Here is a 17,960-nt window from a genome sequence, read left to right as displayed (position 1 = left end):
GCTGAAATAGAAGAATCTCTAAACTGTCACTGCTGCACCATCAGTTTTAATTATTGACCTGTTATGCTTTTCATCATAGCTGGAATAGGATCTCTGTTTTCTATATATTGTTGCCAAGGCCAAATTATTTGGCAGTGCAATCAAAACAGTCGGTAATATGTTGAAGGTTCTTTTGGCTGGAATTCCTCAGCTCCAAAGTAGGCATTTAAGGCTGGTTTAGGTCTGTGTTTGTCAGCAGTTAATCCTGCCTAAGCCCCTATTTTTTTTTACATGTGCCTGGTGTGCACGCTTAGCATTCTACAGAAGGGTGTCTAGAGACATCCATAAATATCTAAAGTTTTCTGATGCTTGTGGACCACGCACACATTCAGCAGGCTAGGCAGCTACAGAGCAAGTAAGACAACAGATGTATTATCTACCACCTTCCAGATGCCCAGGATCCACTTTTACTGTTTACATCATGTTCATTATGGTATCCAGAATGTGGTAGCTCTCACATACACCTGGAAATCTGGGCACCTGGGGTAACAATGAAGTTATGAAGTAAGTGCAGAAGTAAGACGTAAGAGTACGTAGTGGTATTTTTGCTGGATATTCTTGCTGCTGTTTGATAATCTCCCTGAGTGCATCGCTGCTTATGGAATGGAACATTTCTTGGTGGTTTTCTGGTTTATTTGTTTGTTGTTGCATCTGTAAGTCTGTTACATGCTGTAGCATTTTTTTGTTGGATCATACTCTAATAGGACAGAAGAGGGAGAGGGTGTAGGGAGTACATTCTGGGGAAGTCAGGAACATAGATTGCCTACCTACTAATTTTATTTTTTTTAAGTAATTGCCACTGGTATTTGAAGCAAAATTAATGATTCTTTGTATTTCAGTTTGGGCTAATGAGGCAGGGGAAAAATATCTACACCTGATATTCTGATGAGGTGTAGATGTAAGAGCTCTTGAAAGATTTTCAGCTGTGGATTAAACCTGAGTGGCCAAAGAAAGATGTGAGATCAAAGATGAAAGATCTCTCTGAGTGATGATGGCGGTGACTCCTGGTTCCTTTGTGAAATAACATGTAGATCTTGAATCACAGCAGGTTCCCTTTAGGTATATTATAGTGTTTTACCTACTTTGGCCTGTAAATTAAGTCAGGTGAGAACTTAATGCACAATCAGATCAACATTTCTGCTTTGGAGGTGGCAACATCTGTCCTTTGCGTGGGGCAGACAGCTGTGGTGTTTGGCTGTCTGGTATTCACCTACCCCCACATACCTGTCACAGCCCATAGTCTTTCTATAGTTCTGTTCCCTATGTTTAAACTGGGGTTAATGAAAACTGCCTGTGCAGAGGTTACATGAGGAAAAGTGTTTGTTTTTGGCATCTTGAGATTTTTACAGTGACAGGAGCAAGAAATTGATGGAGATTTATCCTGGAATAAGCAAAGGCCTTTATTCCTCAAAATCTACTGCTTCTCTTGACGTTTCTGTAAAGGTGAAATTATAAAAATGAGTTGAATTTGTGTCATGTAATTTTAATGATACATCCTAAATATTTTTTGAGAATCAATGCTTTTTATGTTTTCTAGACTAGCTTTTTTATAGGTTATAAATCAATAATAAAAGTGTATTCAATGCATATTGGCATCAGAGTTCTGGAAGTGCCACTTTCATTTCTGTATCTGAATTGCCTAGAAATGTTGATTACTGTCAGCAGTACAGGTATTAGAGAAAGGAATATTTAGCTTCTTTTTTCTTGAACTTTGATTTCTGTGAATTGCTGTTAACTCCGATGTATTTTATTATCAACATTATTGTTGCTTTTGAGCTGTTTTTTGAAACGTTTTAACGATAGCAAAAGCATTTAACTAATTATCTCCTATTTGTTTCATTCTGATTCATAGAAAATTTCACCTTGGGTAGGTTTGCGCAAGATCAACATCTCCTACTGGGGATGGGATGACATGTCTCCTTTTACAAATACAACTCTGCAGTGGCTTCCTGGAGAGCCAAACGACTCTGGCTTCTGTGCATACCTAGAAAGAGCAGAGGTGGCCGGTCTGAAGGCAAATCCATGCACTGCAATGGCAGATGGTCTTGTGTGTGAAAAACCTGTTGGTAAGCAATCTCTTATACTACTCAATTACTGTTACTGTCATGATTAGCAAGCTGTTTGGGTTTTCATTTGGCTAAGAGGAATTTTTGGACGATTTGGATTAAATAATTTTTTTTAAAATTACTTTTTTTTAAAAAAAACACACATTGATCTTTAACCTATAAAACAGTATTTCTAAAGCAGCAAATATTTATTTGTGATTTAGTTTACATGACTTAATTAGCATTACACCAGAAATCTTATAAATTGCCTCTAAAGCTGTGGCAGTCAGTGACAATGGTGATTGTAGTATGAAGGTGTCTATGGAGGAGTTCAACAAGGCTGCTGTTTCCTTTCTGAATCTGACTGAATATAAACAAATATTTTAATGGTCTAAAAGGCTGACAAACCCAAAATTCTTATTTCTCTCTTTTAGTATTGTTTGTGTGTAAAGATTACTGTGGCAAATAGTCACTTGACATTAGCATTTTCATGCTCTGATTGTCCTAAGTTTCTCTTCATAGCTGTGAGTTTAAGCACATGAAGTTCTTTAAATTTCCCCTTCAGATTTATTTTGTGGATAAATAAATTTTGTCTGTGCAAAACTGGAAAATAGCTGCGTTGTTGGTGTGTTGGGAACACTGCCTATCAGTCTGATGGTTTTGCAGTGAAGTTGTCAGAGTTGTTAACTTGCATAACCAAAGTGTGTTCTTACCAATTCTTTATTTTCTTATAAGTAAATCCAAATAGTAATGAAATTGCAAAGTGCATATTGTACACTTGTTGCTACTGCCATCTATATTTCCTAAAAATTTCATCTTTACAGTGTTCTTAATTTTGAGTTAATAGTTAACTATTTACCAGATGTTTCTTAGAATAGTAAAAAAATATATTCACAATGGAAAAGACATCTCAAAATGTAAAGGCCACACTAGGTGAAACTGCTGTGAAAATTTTAAAATTAACTTTAGAAGATTTTACTCATGTGAGTCATGCTTAGTATTAACTAATAATTTTAATAAAATATTTTTTAGTATTTATATCCTGCACTGTACGTTTAGACTAAATTATTTATAGCTAATTAAGGAAGCAACCACTTTCACTTTAACAAGGATTTTTCTAGTGGAACATATAGTTAAAGAAACAGGAGATGGTATTTGTGTTCAAAACTACAAATGTTTGTGGTTCGTTTCCAGTTAGTCCCAACCAGAATGCCAGACCCTGCAAAAAGCCATGCTCCCTGCGAACAACATGTTCTAACTGCACGAGTAATGGTATGGAATGTATGTGGTGTAGCAGTACCAAGCGGTGTGTTGACTCCAACGCCTATATAATCTCTTTTCCATATGGACAGTGTCTAGAATGGCAAACTGCCACATGCTCCCGTGAGTATCATAATGAATGTTCATCCTATTAAATATACTGTTTAGTTTTTTTCCACTCATAAGAGTAACTCTATGAATAGGATTCAGCACGTTCACCTAAAGATAAAAATAATTGCAGATGAATTGCCTTATATAGCTAATAATGTAGGCACGCAGTACTGTGTATTTTCTAGATACAGATAAAATATTGATAATTCTTTTGTGATGAAGCATATTTAGTCTGTTAAAACAGATAGTAATAAGTTGTCGTGGTTTAGGGCTGGGCCGGCCACTAAATCCTGGACAGATGCTCTCTGTTAACCCCTCTCCCCTCCCCAGAAGGGAAAAGAAAAGAGAATAAGGGAGAGAGACTTTACAGGTTGGAAAATAAACTAACAGATTTAATGAAAACAATAATACTAATACTACAGGATAATATTGTAAATAGGAAAATAATGAAATATATACAAATATGTACAAATATATACAAAACCATTATAAAATCTTCCCCACACCCTCCCCCCAATGACGAATGCGTCACCAGAGGCTCTGTGGAGCCGGGAACTGGAAAAGTCCCAGACCAAACTCAGCAGCAGGTGGGAGCAGGATGCAGAAACACAAATCAGGATCAGCGGCAGATGAACGAGCAGGATTCTGCTCAGACTTTGGCCTCTGCAGGATCGAGATGGATGGAAGGGTCCGAGATGCTTCCAAGATGGAAGAAGGGTGAAAAGGGAACCGAGACCCTCGTATCTCTAGGTTTTTATACCGAGTATGACGTATGTGGGATGGAATACCTAGTTGGTCAGTTTTGGGGCTGCTTCCCCCCCCTTAGGTGCAGACACAGCACCCAGGATGAGGCAACTGACCTTGAGCATATCTTCTAGCAGCGCTGTTTGGGAAGAACATGCTGCCAGTTTTCAGCAAGTTCAGTCACTTAAAAGAGACCGAGCTGAAAAGTAAAATCCCTAAATAGAAAGTTAGTTCTATTTAGCTCAAACCAGGATATAAGTTTTTCAAATAATGGCCATGAGTTGGAACAAGATTTTCTTAAAATTAGAGAAACAATATGGAGACTTTAGACTTTAATAACTAAATGTGGTATAAAAGGAGATAAGCTGAATTCAGAGTTTTAAAGTTTCTGATTCATTTTGTCAGTAGATTCAAAGAAGTAGAAACAAAAACTAAACATTAAAAACAAGGCAGGTGAGTTCTTTGTCAAGCAGAAAAGGTACTCCCCAGATGTCTCCTTTTGGAAGCACATTTTATCAGAAATTGATACAATGCCTCTCTAGAAGAATAAGAAACCCACTCAAGATACCTTTCGGTATATCGTTCAGCTAAAGCCACTTCTTCCCAAGTCTGCAGTGACAGGACCTTGTTAGGTTCAACACCATGCAGTTCCAGTGTATATTGGTACCATAATTCATGTAGTTGCTGGAGAAAGCTGCCTGGTGCCTTAGAGCCAGTTTCAGTTATGGTATATTTAGAAAAATTCTTCACCTGCCATCATACAGAAGATTGATTCTTAGTATTTTTACTGTCCTTCAAGATTTGATTAAAATCAAATCCCTACCTGTAAAGGACCCCAAACCAATTGGTCCCAGACCCAATATATAGGACTTCTGAAGTGAACTATTGAAAAAGCATCATTTCTTTTCTCTGTGAGAGTTTTTTTCCCAGTTACTTGCTACTTCCTTTCCCCTCTTAATAAGGGTCTTTTGATATCAGCATCTCTGGAATATTTATTTCTGGATGTGTTGTGGCAGGATTGATGATATTGTCCAACAAGAAGCAACTTGCTTTAGCGTCATAATTAAATCATGTTTCCATTTAATAGATTATGGATGCAAATACAAAAGGCATTTACTTGCTTTCACCTAAGCCTCAGGAATATATTAAGTAAAATAAGGTCCTGCCATGTCTGTAATATGAACCATTGATATGTTCTAATCTTAGGAGAGAAGAATGGCTATATGTACCAGGCCACAACATTCATATTTATAGGAAAAAAGGCATAGGAGATTATTTCTTTCAACACCTGGTTAAAGGATATTGGAACCTGCAGAGCTTGTATTCCCAATCTGATAGAGGTTCCTTCTTCATTGTTACTAATCATAAAATATAACGAACTAGTACAGTGTTGACCTGTTCTGGTAAATTCTTATGCTTAGTAAATTCATATATTAGGGAGGGTTCTAGTGTCCAGGCTCAGTGTGGACTAGAAGTAGGGTTTGCATCTTCCTTGGGTTCTTATGTCCTCTGAACTCAGCCATCAGCCCATGTTTAGTCTAAGAACAAAGAAATAATTACACGTAATCTCTTGTCCCATATACTTAGAATAATAATACTGTACTTACGTAAAGGTTTCTGTCTCATAACAGTTCACCAAACGTTTTTTCACTCCTATAAGGAATCAGGTTTGCAACTTATAAAATATTGGTAGTGAGTTGTGGCATAAGATAAGTAGATTGAAAAATTTGGAGTTAAAATAGAACACCCCATGGATGATGCTTAGCTTTTTAAAAACAGCATATACTATTTCAGTCTGAACTTTTAATTCTGTTTTAGTGTTTTGTAGTATTTGCACATGATGCAGATTCAATTTGTTTGGGGAAAGGCAAAAAATGTTTTAAATTAAATTGTCATTTTTGTCAGATCTGTAAAAGTTTATGTTCAATAAGGCAAACAGGATTTGCTATATACCCGTTCATCATTATTTAAAGTCGGTTTTGTATGAAAATGTATTTTCTATACAACAAGTTAAAGAAAGCTGAGATTTTGTGTCTGTAAGCAGGTTTTTTTTCAGAATTTAAAGCATTAGATATTTTGCATTTAAAGAAGAAGATGAATGCCCACATGAAATGTGATTTAGACATTGCTTCAGTGTAAATGAGTTGAAAATTGTATTGGGTAGATACATCATTATTGCTGCTGAGGTAATGACATATTAAGTGGATTCCTGTATCAAAGGTACTGTTTTTACTTAGAGAATGGAATGTAATTATAGCTTAAAAAATTTTTTGAGTGAATAGCTGACAGTTGAATAATCTTGGACCACCTCTACAATTTAAAATTAAAAAAAAATTCTGCTTGAGTATCTCCTTCTTCCATAAACAACAACTTTCCAGTTAGTGCTCTTCAGTTTTGCAGCTGAATGCTGCTGCAGAGAATATCTGAGGATTTTCACTTTTGATTCTGTTTTGCCTTCCATGAAGACAGCCCAGCTGATGCTTCAGAGCTGTTTTCTCATAGCTTTATAAATAGCAACATAAGAATTGTTTGGATCATCTATAGTGCATCTTTGAAAGGGCAAACCAGCCAGTAGAAAATGGTGGTCTTTATTTTTCTGCTGATATTCTAATGTATTCAAAAACCAAAATCTGTGTCATTCAGCTTCAGATTTGATGATGTCTGGTTTAAAACTGATTAGTGTCATATGATTGACATTGATTTCCAAGAAGAGTTGAGCTCCTTTTTCCATATTTGGGAAACATTTCCTCCTAGGTGGATTCTTCCAAGTCTAGTGGTAGAAGGGTTCATGCTCCAGCTTTCTGCACTGTTAAAGTCCTTTTGAGAGCTCATTCAGATTCTTAACTGCTGGTTTTCTTGGTAGCTAAATTTATCTTTATAAACTACTGGAGTATTTTTTGAAAACATTCATTACTTTTAAGCAATGTTAATAGTTGCTCAGGTCAGACTAGCTAGCTTTATTCCACTGTCAGTTTATTTAATTAGAAATGAAATTGTTCTGCTTAGCATAGCCTTTACAGCATGGATTCAAGTATAGTCTTTGTGGAGTAGAATGTTCAAGGTAGCTGTGAACATTAGTTGGATATAGTTGGATATTTGGCTGCAGCTGAGCCAAATCGAGAGGTTACACTCATGTAGAAGCCATGTGGGTGTCCTCCAAAATGCTCCCACAAACCTTTAAAGTTTTACTTTTTTTTTAAAGAAACAGACTCTTTCTGACTTCTGGGTAAGATCTTCCTGAAGTTCATGTATGCTTTTAAAATTTATTTTTTAAGTGTCTACAAAGTTAATGTGAGAAGAAACAGGGACCCATAGTGATCAATGTTCAGATGATTCTGATGTTAATTTGATTCAGTGTTACAGCATTAATTTAAAAAATTTAAGATGTAGCAGAAAAAACTCAAACCTGTGAACTCTAATGGTGTTCCTGAATATACTAAATTGTTAATTTGCTATTAATAAGAAATGGCAGTGACTTCAGAATATGATTTTTGTTTCTCAACAGATTTCTAAAATATGAAGAAGACCATTTCTATGAGAAATTAAAGTATTTAAATAGAAAGAATAGCGTATAAAAGAACTAGAGGGAGATTTGATTTTTAGTATACAAATTAAAAAATTAAACCTGGTTAACAGAAGAGACTTTTAAGACATAGTTCAATTAAATGGGATTGAGTTCTGACTTGTAGTTTAATTATCCCTTCTGTGGAAAGATGTGTACTAAGCTAGCTTGTTTCAAATGTTTTATATAAGAAGTCTGAGTCGTGTTCATAGATGAATACTTAGGTATGAGTATCCAAGTAAATTTTTGGTTTGAATGTCAATTATCCCAATTTTGGGATAATTATTGTAACTTTTGGATTTTAGACCTTGTCTTGAATTCTGGAGTTTCCCTGTTGAAAGGACTGTTTACATCAGTAAAATTAGTAATATACACATGTCATAATAACGATAAGCACAGATTATATATATCATCATGGGATTTAATGAAGATGTGTAATATTATTGTTCTGCTTCATTATCTTTGTTTATTTGAAATGATTCTTGTTGCATTGTGGTGTAACAAGCACCTGCTGTGTATTTTGTGACCTCTGAAAAAGTACAGCTGTTAAAGAAAACAGAGATATGCTTACTAATGCTACTGATTTTTTTTAATTTGCACAAGGAAATAGAAATGCAAAATTGCTTCTTCAGCTGTTGTAAAATCCTAGCATCTTATTAAAAAAAAGAAACCAACCAAACAAAAAAAACCAACCACAAAAGCCCCTTTGCATTAATATTTTATTCCATGTAATGAAGCTCAAAACTGCTCTGGACTGAGGACCTGTGGACAGTGTTTGGAACAGCCCGGGTGTGGATGGTGCAATGATCCCAGTAACACTGGAAAGGGACAATGTTTGGAAGGATCATCAAGAGGCCCAATGAAACCTATTGGCATGTCCTCTAATGAAATGGTGCTTGATGCTAGTCTTTGTCCAAAAGAGAAAAATTACGAATGGTCTTTTATTCAGTGTCCAGGTAAGATCTGCTTCCATTCTTTCCTACCTGTGAAATAAGAGATACTTCTTTAAGAACGCCAAATTAACATTGAGTAACACAAATAATATTTGCATGAGAGATTCGTTTTTCCAAAGTGTTTCCTAAATATGTAGTTTGTTAGTCTCTGTCTACTGAACACAAATATGCTTGCTGTCGTGCAGGTTCACATGTGAAATTTAATGCAAATAGTTTGACCAAAACTGCCATTTATTTGTAAATAAGTTTTCACCCATCCTATCTTTCTACTTTTACAAATCCACCTATATGAATTTGCTTCAGCTTTTGCTTTCTTCTGGCTTCTGTATCCATCAGAGTGTAGCTGGGGAGAAATTAGATATAAGCAACTGCTGATGACCGCTGCTAATACAAAAGTCCTGTTGGCTGTGAGAAGGGGGGGATGCCAAATAACTGAGCTGTGCCTCTGGTCTACTTTGTAGACATTTTGAATAATTAGAATGTATGCTTTTGTAATCTTCAAGAGAATCTCTGAAGTTTAAATTTAAGCCATACCAATCTAATTACAGTATTTTAATTTTCAAATTTGTTGAAAAAGTAAGCAAGACATCAGGCTCTTTAGGTCAGTGGAAGCTGAACTGGTATGAACTTCTGTATGGAAATACTCAATACTTTTTAAAAATAAATGATGCAATTGTGATAAAATCATTTTTCCAGCAAGTGCTCCTATTGCTCATTGGAAGCAGGAGCTTCTCTATGATAAAAACCTTTATGGGTACATGCAGCTATGTTTGTTTACTCTCCTGGGTTCTTTCTTCATCAGCAGTGTTCTCTGTGAGTGTATGCATATATGTGGTTGTGTCTCTGTGTGTGTATATATATATATATGTATATATATTTATATGTAAGTGTGTATATGACTATAATATTTGGAAAGTGGAATTTCTGAAAAAAGTTTTATTTTGGTAAATCTTTTTTAAAAATAGCAGATTTTTTTAAGTTTTAGAATAAATAAGAGAGTTGTAAAACCAATTGCAAAACTGTCAAATCATTTTGTTAAAAACAAACAAAAAAAACCCAGTTCCAAACTATCTAATAAAAAGAAAACTCTGGTAAATTTCTGCAAACAATTGGATGACGTTATATTGTTTGAAAAATTCAGTACTTAGTACTGAACTACTGCTACTTTGTAGTTTGGATTAAAAAAAAAAAGTTATAATACATAGTTTGAAGATTATTCTGCCACATTGATGAATAGTTGGCTGAACCATTCGTGTGTAAGCTTAATTTTACTTCTAGTTCATATCCATGCTCTTTGTAGTGTCTCTAGGCAATTGTGTTGGTGATAGGTATTTTAAATTCATTCTTATTTTCCGTCTGTTCAGATCTTTAAAACTAGTATTCAGCAGTTAGCATAAAAGATGTTTCTTTTAGTGAATGGTCATTTTGAAAGCAATAGTTCTCAAAAGAGCTGTCATAATATTTATTTTGATATGAATATATTTTAATCATATTTTTATTTTGATTGAACTATTATTATAAATAAAATGGCAAATATATATCTACCAAAAAAAAGAAAAATGAATAATGTTGGGATTTCCTCTCATAAGAGCAGCAGTTTGGGTAGAATGAAGCCCAAGTTTGTCTTCAAAGCCTAAATTTCTCTGAAAAGCAGTGTGAATTGATTCTAACTAATTTGTTTAAAACCAGTAGAAGTATCTTTACACTAGATCCAGATTGTAATGCAGACATCCTTTTTATATATTTTCCTAGTATTTTCTTAAAAGTCTAATTATCAACAACAGTCAGCATCACCAATCATTTCAACACAGATGTCAAAAGCAAATTAGACATAAAATTGCTTATCTCCAGGGCAGCCACACTGAAGATTCAGCTAAATCACATTTGTATGTCTGAGAAAAATTATTCTGTTTCTGCTAGTAATGTACATTAAAATCACTTAAAGAAAAAAAATATTTTTATTATTTAACTCCTAGTTCTTACTTAAATGATCACTGAAGTGTCTCTATTTTAATTATAATTTTAATTATTTAATACGGATGTAACCAGTTTAATTGCACTCCCCTGTATCACATAAAGGTGTTGAATTTTGCAGTTCTTCTGACTTTTCACTTTTCTCAATGAGATCCATATTTTTAGGAAAATCAGCAAATATGTAATATTTTTAAATGGTGTGCCATGCCAATTTTAGATTGTATTGCTTCTTACTCTGTGTGTGTGTATATATTTATTTATCTATCTATATATCTATCATATATGATCTAAAATATTTTCCATTTTCTTTGCCTTAACAAAATGTAAGAATTAGGAGCTATCATATATGACCAGATAATGTTATGACTTACAGCAAACTAAAATTCACCATTGAAAAAAATTATTAATGTTGCTTTCATTATCCTTTAAATATCACAAAAATTGAGAAATACAAAACTAGGCATTAAAAAGAATAGAAAATTTATGAATCGATGACCCACTGGTTAGAGAATATCAGAATGAAACATTCTCCCTACATTATGATACAGTCTTTATTAGGCAATCCCTGGTAGAACACCTATTGAACCTATTATTTGTTTTTACTTTTGGTTTATTTGGCTGCATTTTTTTAAGATTTGCTGTAAATAATTTAATGTGTTAAGACATATAAATACAACCCAAAATGGAACTGTAATTGATGGAATTTTTGTGTAGCTTTTTCTGAGGATAGGAAGAAAACTGCAGGATGGCAAACTGCCTGGAGGGAGACACTACAAGTAGTCTAAATATCAAGTATAAAAATGAAGTATTCTTAGACTAAAACTCATAATCTCTAAAGGGATTTAGTCAAGACAGTGAGAAAACTTTTTTTTTACAGTAGTACAGAAGTGTTTGATACAAGTTTATGAGATTCTGTAGGCATAGCTACGGAAGAAGGAAGAGATTGTAAACTTGGGAAGTTTAATGGTTTATGAGCCAAGCCTGGCAATGGCTGTAAATCTATTAAGTTACTAAATTCTAAAACAGCTCTAAGAAGTTTCAAATCATGCAGTGAGAATATTTTTTTTTACCTAGCCAAGACACCAGTCACTGTGACATTTAGATTAAAAATCCAAATTTAAAAAAGAAAAAGATCTTACCAAGACAGCTGTCCTCTGCTGAGTCTTACACACCCTCAACCATTGAGGAATCACCAGGTTTGACGTAGTCTGACATTTGACGAGTTGCTATAATTGCTAATCTGCTGAGTCCTCTGAGATCTCACTCTATCAAGAGGTCACCGTTCAAAAAAACCTCTTGGTTATCCAGCTAAGTCCTGGCAACAGGATCAGTGAATCTGGCAAAATTCACATTGTGATTTTGCTGCAGCAGTGATCAGTACTTCCTGAGTTTCTCCAAAACGTGGAGTGCTGGAGTGGAGGTGTGATGCAGGAGCAGTGGTTTATAGTGTTGCTGTCTGGCAAAAAAAAAAAAAAATGCTTTTAAGGTTGGATGTAAAAAAATTATGTCAATAAGTGTCCAGTTTTTTTTCTTTCACCAAAATTGACTGTATTGAGTAGGAACTGGAGCTGTTTGATGTGGTCCTGATGTCCTTAAAACCCCTTAGTATGCCAAAGTTATTGCAAGGATCAGAACTGTTAAAAATAAGATGATCTTTGGTTAATTTTTTCTAAGTTCTCTCTCCCCAGTAGATACAAGCTTGAGTGTGAGTTGTGTTCTCCATCACAGTAGCCTTTCAGATGCTTCACAGTGGATTGCACATAGGTGTGGGCATTTTCATTTGGTCTCGGTTGGTATCTTACTGCCTCTTAACAGGTTTCTTCAGTGACTGGGTGGCATTTTAAAACTATGAGGACTGGATTCAGTCACTCAATGGCAGAAAAGAGTTTCTCATACACCTTAAACTCACATGTCACTACATAGTCAACATCTGTGGTTTTTATGTGAATTCATGTCTTGTCAGAATGCTATTTTGTAGAGGTTCTGTGTCAAGGTACAAATACTTATGCTGGTCAGTAGTCTGGATTAAGCTCGTCAGAATTACATTCTCCTGCAATTTTGTAATCACATAGGAATGATTTTGTTTCCAAGAGCAATTCAGTAATGGCTTTTTAAATGTTATATTCTAGCTTGCCAGTGTAATGGCCACAGCACCTGCATCAACAGTAATGTCTGTGATCAATGTAAAAACTTAACAACAGGAAAACAATGTGAAACGTGCATGCCAGGATATTATGGAGACCCCACAAATGGAGGACAGTGTACAGGTAAGTTATACTGGGAGAGGAACAAAAAATATTGAAATGACATTTTATGTAATGTGAATTGAACTTTTTTTTAGTGTAATGTGAAATTAACTTTTCTTTGAAGGTTAAAAGTTTATTCAATAATACAGATGAGTTGAGCAGCTAAATTAATGATTCAAAATCAGATTAATATTTTTAAGAGAAACTTTGCATTTAGAATAATCATTTTGCAGTGGTTTGGTCTGGATGCACTTAAAACCAAGATGGTAATTTGAAGAAATTTAACTTTCCCCCGTTAAGGAAAGCAAGAGAATAGAGCTGTGTTATGAGAGCAACTCCTTAAATCCTGTTATGTCAGAAGCATAATTTCATTCCATGTAAACAATCCTCTTAAAAGCAGTGAGAAGGTACTTATAAATGATGTTCAGTATCTACCATAAGGTCTGACAGCACTGATTTGTATAGATGTGTGATGGTAGTGGAAAAATTATGCATTCAGCAGACCAACAAGTCTTATCTGTGTATAGTTCAAACAGAAAAGCCTGGTACACTGAGGATTGTAAGGAACCCTAATCTGTTCAATTTGTTCGCTTTTGTAATTGCTGCATTGGAGGATTCTCCTTGAAGTGAAAGAATGAAATCAAATACTCTAGATGGTTTTTTTTAGTATTGCTATAGGGCTGTTTTTTTACTTGCATGGGTGATTTTAAATTTGACAGTGTCTCTTTCCCATATAAGTAAATGGAGGAAGGTGGGGATATATTCAATATTAAAAGTTATTAAGGTAGTTGAGATGGAATCTAGGAGAGTGCTAGAAAGTTTTGTCCCATTACTTTTTCTTCTTTATTATTGATAATTCTTTTACTGGACCTTTGCTTCTCAAGGAATATTTATTCAAGGTTCGCTTTTTCCTTAGCACTTAAACATGCAGTAGGCAATGCATAAAGCTGCACAGCTGGTAAACTCAAGCACAATATGTAGAAAGTGTGTTCAAGGGGATGGAAAGATTAATGTTTGCCCCTATTGACAATTGCACATTTTGCTGGTGCTTTATGATGCTTTAAATAATTCTTAATAGTTCTCTTATTTCCTGAACTTGACAAAATGTTCTTTTCCTGTCTATATCACCTTTATGGCAAAATGATGTATTAATATAGCTTTTACTCTTCAGGGATACATTAGCTATCAACCAAATAAGCATTCCATCACCTTTAGTGAATTATGTGTGGTGCAATAATGGCTAAAATCAATTTATAAGACCAGTAAAATTATAAATTTTATGACTTGTTTTTTCAGCCCTAGTCTGTAAGAGTACATATTTTTATTGGTAGACATGATTTTAACAGGAGCTGTTTAGACTAAAGAATGCTTTAAAAAATAAAGATGATAATTATTTTGAGGCTTTATCTGCATTGGTATGTTATATTTTGTAGTATAGATCCCATAAATCTGTTTAAGTCTTTAAGACATTTTGAGGAATTAAGTCATTATGAACTGTTATATTTTCTTCAGTATCATGGTTTTTGTTCCTGTGGTAGTGTTGCCCAAATTGTGGGCTAGGGATTTCTGTAGGAAAAAGTACCAGTGATCCATAGATAAGTCAAATGAATTTTACTTTGGTTTAAGAGTATTTTGGAACCATAGTTCTGATCAGGCAATGTGAAAACAAAGAAATAAAGACATGGTTCTATTTTTTTTTCTTCTTCATAATGATAATGCTTTTGGTAGTGCAGAAAAAAATTGAAAATAGCTGTGAATTAAAACCATAATTAAGGAAAAAATATGAGGAGAAGAAAGAGCAACCCAGTCAGAAGCTGAACTTAAGTGTGACTGAAATAATTAGAAAAAGAGACAGGAAATGGTAGAAAGTAGGAAAGATAAAATCATGAGGAACTGAAAAAACCCAGTCATCCTCATAGTCCTGTCTTGTGTCACTTTTCTCTGCTGTTTCTGGCTTGACCTTACCAACAATTCCTTTCTCCTGAGACTCATCCTTCTGTTGAAACTGCCTGAGCATGTGGTGCATTTTTTCCTCAGTCATTTCTTTGAGGATCCAGACTGAGAACTTTTTAAAGGAATGACAAGATAATGACTGTAACTCTGTAATGCTATAATATTCTTCATTTAACAAATTGCTATAGTTACAAGGGTGTAACTTGGTTATGAATTGGAGAGCTGGGAAAAGACCTTGTTCTCGATCTCTACAGTTGAGAGGTAAAGTGGTATACACTGGGAGAAAAACTAAGAATTATTCTTTTAACATAATTATGTCATATGATGTAAAATAATATCTTCCCAGTGTCCTGACAAAAGTACTTATGTATTCAGTACAAGTATTATGCATTCTGCTGTTGTCATATATGTGCTTATAGGTAAAATCTGACCTCCCAGCTTAGCTGGACTGTTGCTGACATATATTAAAAAGACTTGCAAGAAAAACTTGATTTTCTTTTATAGACTGGATTAGCTTTTGTTGTTCCTTAGGTCCCTGATGATCTTGAAAGAAGGAGATGCATAGCAGTCTTACTGTCCTTCGAAAACTTTTCCTAAATCCTCTCTGTTTATACTTTTATAGGAGGTCATTCAAAATGCTCTGAAAGAAGCTGACTGTCCACCCGAGTGATCAGTTCTGTTCTGACGTTTGTCCAGGGATAGAAAATTCTGTACAAATATAACTATTTTCCTTATTCTACTCTGTCAATAATGATGCCTTTGCAACTGTCATCAGATAACTGATACATTCATACAGGCATTGCATAGTGTTATGCTATCAAATTACTATGAGATGAGTAACAGTTTTTATAGGAAAAAGATATAATTCATGTTTCAGAAAGTTTTGAATAGTTGTAATTAAAGAAAAGATTAAAAAAATTGACTCTTCTGGATTTTTGCTCACTATAATTGCTGACATTTCAATAGCTTTAAAAGAAATCTAAGGACTCATTTTGCATCCTGATATGATGCAGACTTAGATGTGACAAGCCTAAAACGAAGGACAAAGAAATGATGGAAACGTAATAACAGGTTTCAAATACATGAAAGAAGCTGGAAAGAGAGACTGATGATAAAGTGCCTTCCCCCACGGCCCCATTTTGGTTGAGAAGAAGTAATGGGATTAGATTGCCACAAGAAAGATTAAGGTAGAATACAAGGAAAACTTTGAACTGGTTAAACTGTAAAATGGATTGCCTAAAGACATTGAAATCTGCATTATCACCTACAGCTAATACTATCTAATGCAGGTTTGCTCTGCGATTGACCCTCACTCTGCTTTAACTTTGCGCCAGAAGTGTGGTATGTCGGCTGCTGATGGGTAGTAATTTGACAGAGATCATGTTTTTTATAATTAACTATTACACTTTTTCATCTTAAAAGAACCAAACATGCCTAATACCAATTATTCATTGACATCCTGTCATTTGGTCTTGCTGTACAGAGAATGAAAGTTAGAGTTTTTATTCTTGGTGTACACATGATCTTTATATTCAGTAGTCCTAACATGTGGCTTGCAGTAAAGATATGTGTAATCCTTCAGTTCTTTATGACGCTTTATTGTACAAAAATCTAGTTTGAATTGTTTTTATATTTGATTCATTACTGCATTCTATACAAAAATCAGTAATAAATTATAAAAGCCTTTTCTTTTACATTAAAGAAGGTTCTGTGACTGTTACAGTTATCTGTTCTTATACTAATTAAAAATGATTTCAGGTAGTTTTTATGTCTGTGATGTGAATCAAGTAGACGAAATATGAAAAAAAATCAATGTGTTACCTTACATTATGATGGATTTTTAGTTACACAAAAAGATTTGCATTCTTTGTTGGAAATAAATGATAAACAGTGCACAAATTAGTAAGTCAAGGCACTGTGTGCATGCTTAAGATTTGTAAGCTAAAGCCCCTGTATGACAAAGTGTAAAGCAATCAAAGTTGCCACATAAAGCATCCTTTTTGAGAGTTGGCTCAATGTGTGAGAAAGTAAGAGGGAAGCCAGGGGTGAATTCTGAACATGAGGGAATGGAGTGCTTTAACAAGGAACAGGTTTTGGGTTCCAGCTCTGTTTACGCCTTTTATCTGATGTTGAGTACAAATGCATGAACAACCCTTAGAGTGCCTAATGCCATGCTCTTGGTCTATGCCAGAAATATTTAAGGAATCAAACCCTCTTGTGATTTAACAGAATAAAGCACACTCACATTGTATTGTGGTAAAGCTTTGATGTGACGTGCACAGCTCAGCCTTGTTTGCTTCTGAGCAGGTAGAGCTGTCCAGATGTAGGAAACCTAGGAAGCCTTGTAGTCGGTGATGCTGAAGAGTTGGAGGACAAATATTCCAAATCTCTTTGTTTCGTTCTTTAAATTCTGCTCAAGTCCCATCTGAGGTACAATTTTGAAGGCATGAATATAAAAATTCAGTAATAGAAAAGTAATCATTAAATATTGATGGATTTTGGAAATAAAGCAACTCTGACTGTAGGTAGGAACAAGATATTGGCTTGCTGCCTTAGTGGTTTCTTACTGTTCTATTTTCTTCAAGGTCTTGTTCTGTCATGTACTGCATGTCTGGGAAATATGCAATGCTTTTATAGAATTTCTAGAAAATTATAGTTATGGGTACTACAGTCTGCAGCATAAAGTTACAGAGGAAAACAGTATGGGAGATTGCTTGGAACAATTTTGTGTCATCTTGGCAACATTTTTTAGCATTATTTTCAAACTTATTAATCATCTACTTAGTTGTCAATGTTAAAAATATTAGCTGCTTATCATCTTGTCATCTTTATGTGTGGTATTTTAAAAATAATATTCTTAAAATATATGAGATGCCAGGAGAGAATTCTTTACAGTAACTTGTGTCACATACTGTGAATGTATAATGCATTTAATAATAAGATAACGTAAGCACTTTGTTGCCTTTTTTTCATAAAACAATAACATCCCAAACAGCATTCAGTTTTCCCATAATTGTACTACCATTGCTGTTGCTTTTGCAGTAGGAGTAAAACTGTGTGTTTAGGAGTGCCA

At 34.5% G+C, this 17,960-nt stretch overlaps 1 protein-coding gene across 1 annotated transcript in view; it reads left to right on the top strand.

Moving 5' to 3' along the window:
* The window catches only part of LOC104539309 (attractin-like protein 1), a gene marked incomplete at both ends in the record, with an annotated part of 60,591 nt that overhangs the window by 14,956 nt on the left and 27,675 nt on the right, over positions 1–17,960 (top strand). The window contains 4 exon segments of the mRNA XM_010182794.1: positions 1,892–2,105; positions 3,279–3,467; positions 8,499–8,717; positions 12,818–12,955. Coding sequence (XP_010181096.1) covers positions 1,892–2,105; positions 3,279–3,467; positions 8,499–8,717; positions 12,818–12,955 — 760 coding nt within the window.

Source organism: Mesitornis unicolor, unplaced genomic scaffold (assembly GCF_000695765.1).
Source record: "Mesitornis unicolor isolate BGI_N332 unplaced genomic scaffold, ASM69576v1 scaffold12454, whole genome shotgun sequence".
Lineage (NCBI taxonomy): Eukaryota > Metazoa > Chordata > Aves > Mesitornithiformes > Mesitornithidae > Mesitornis > Mesitornis unicolor.
Note: the sequence above shows the minus strand (reverse complement) of the source record. Positions and strands in the feature narration are given on the sequence as shown.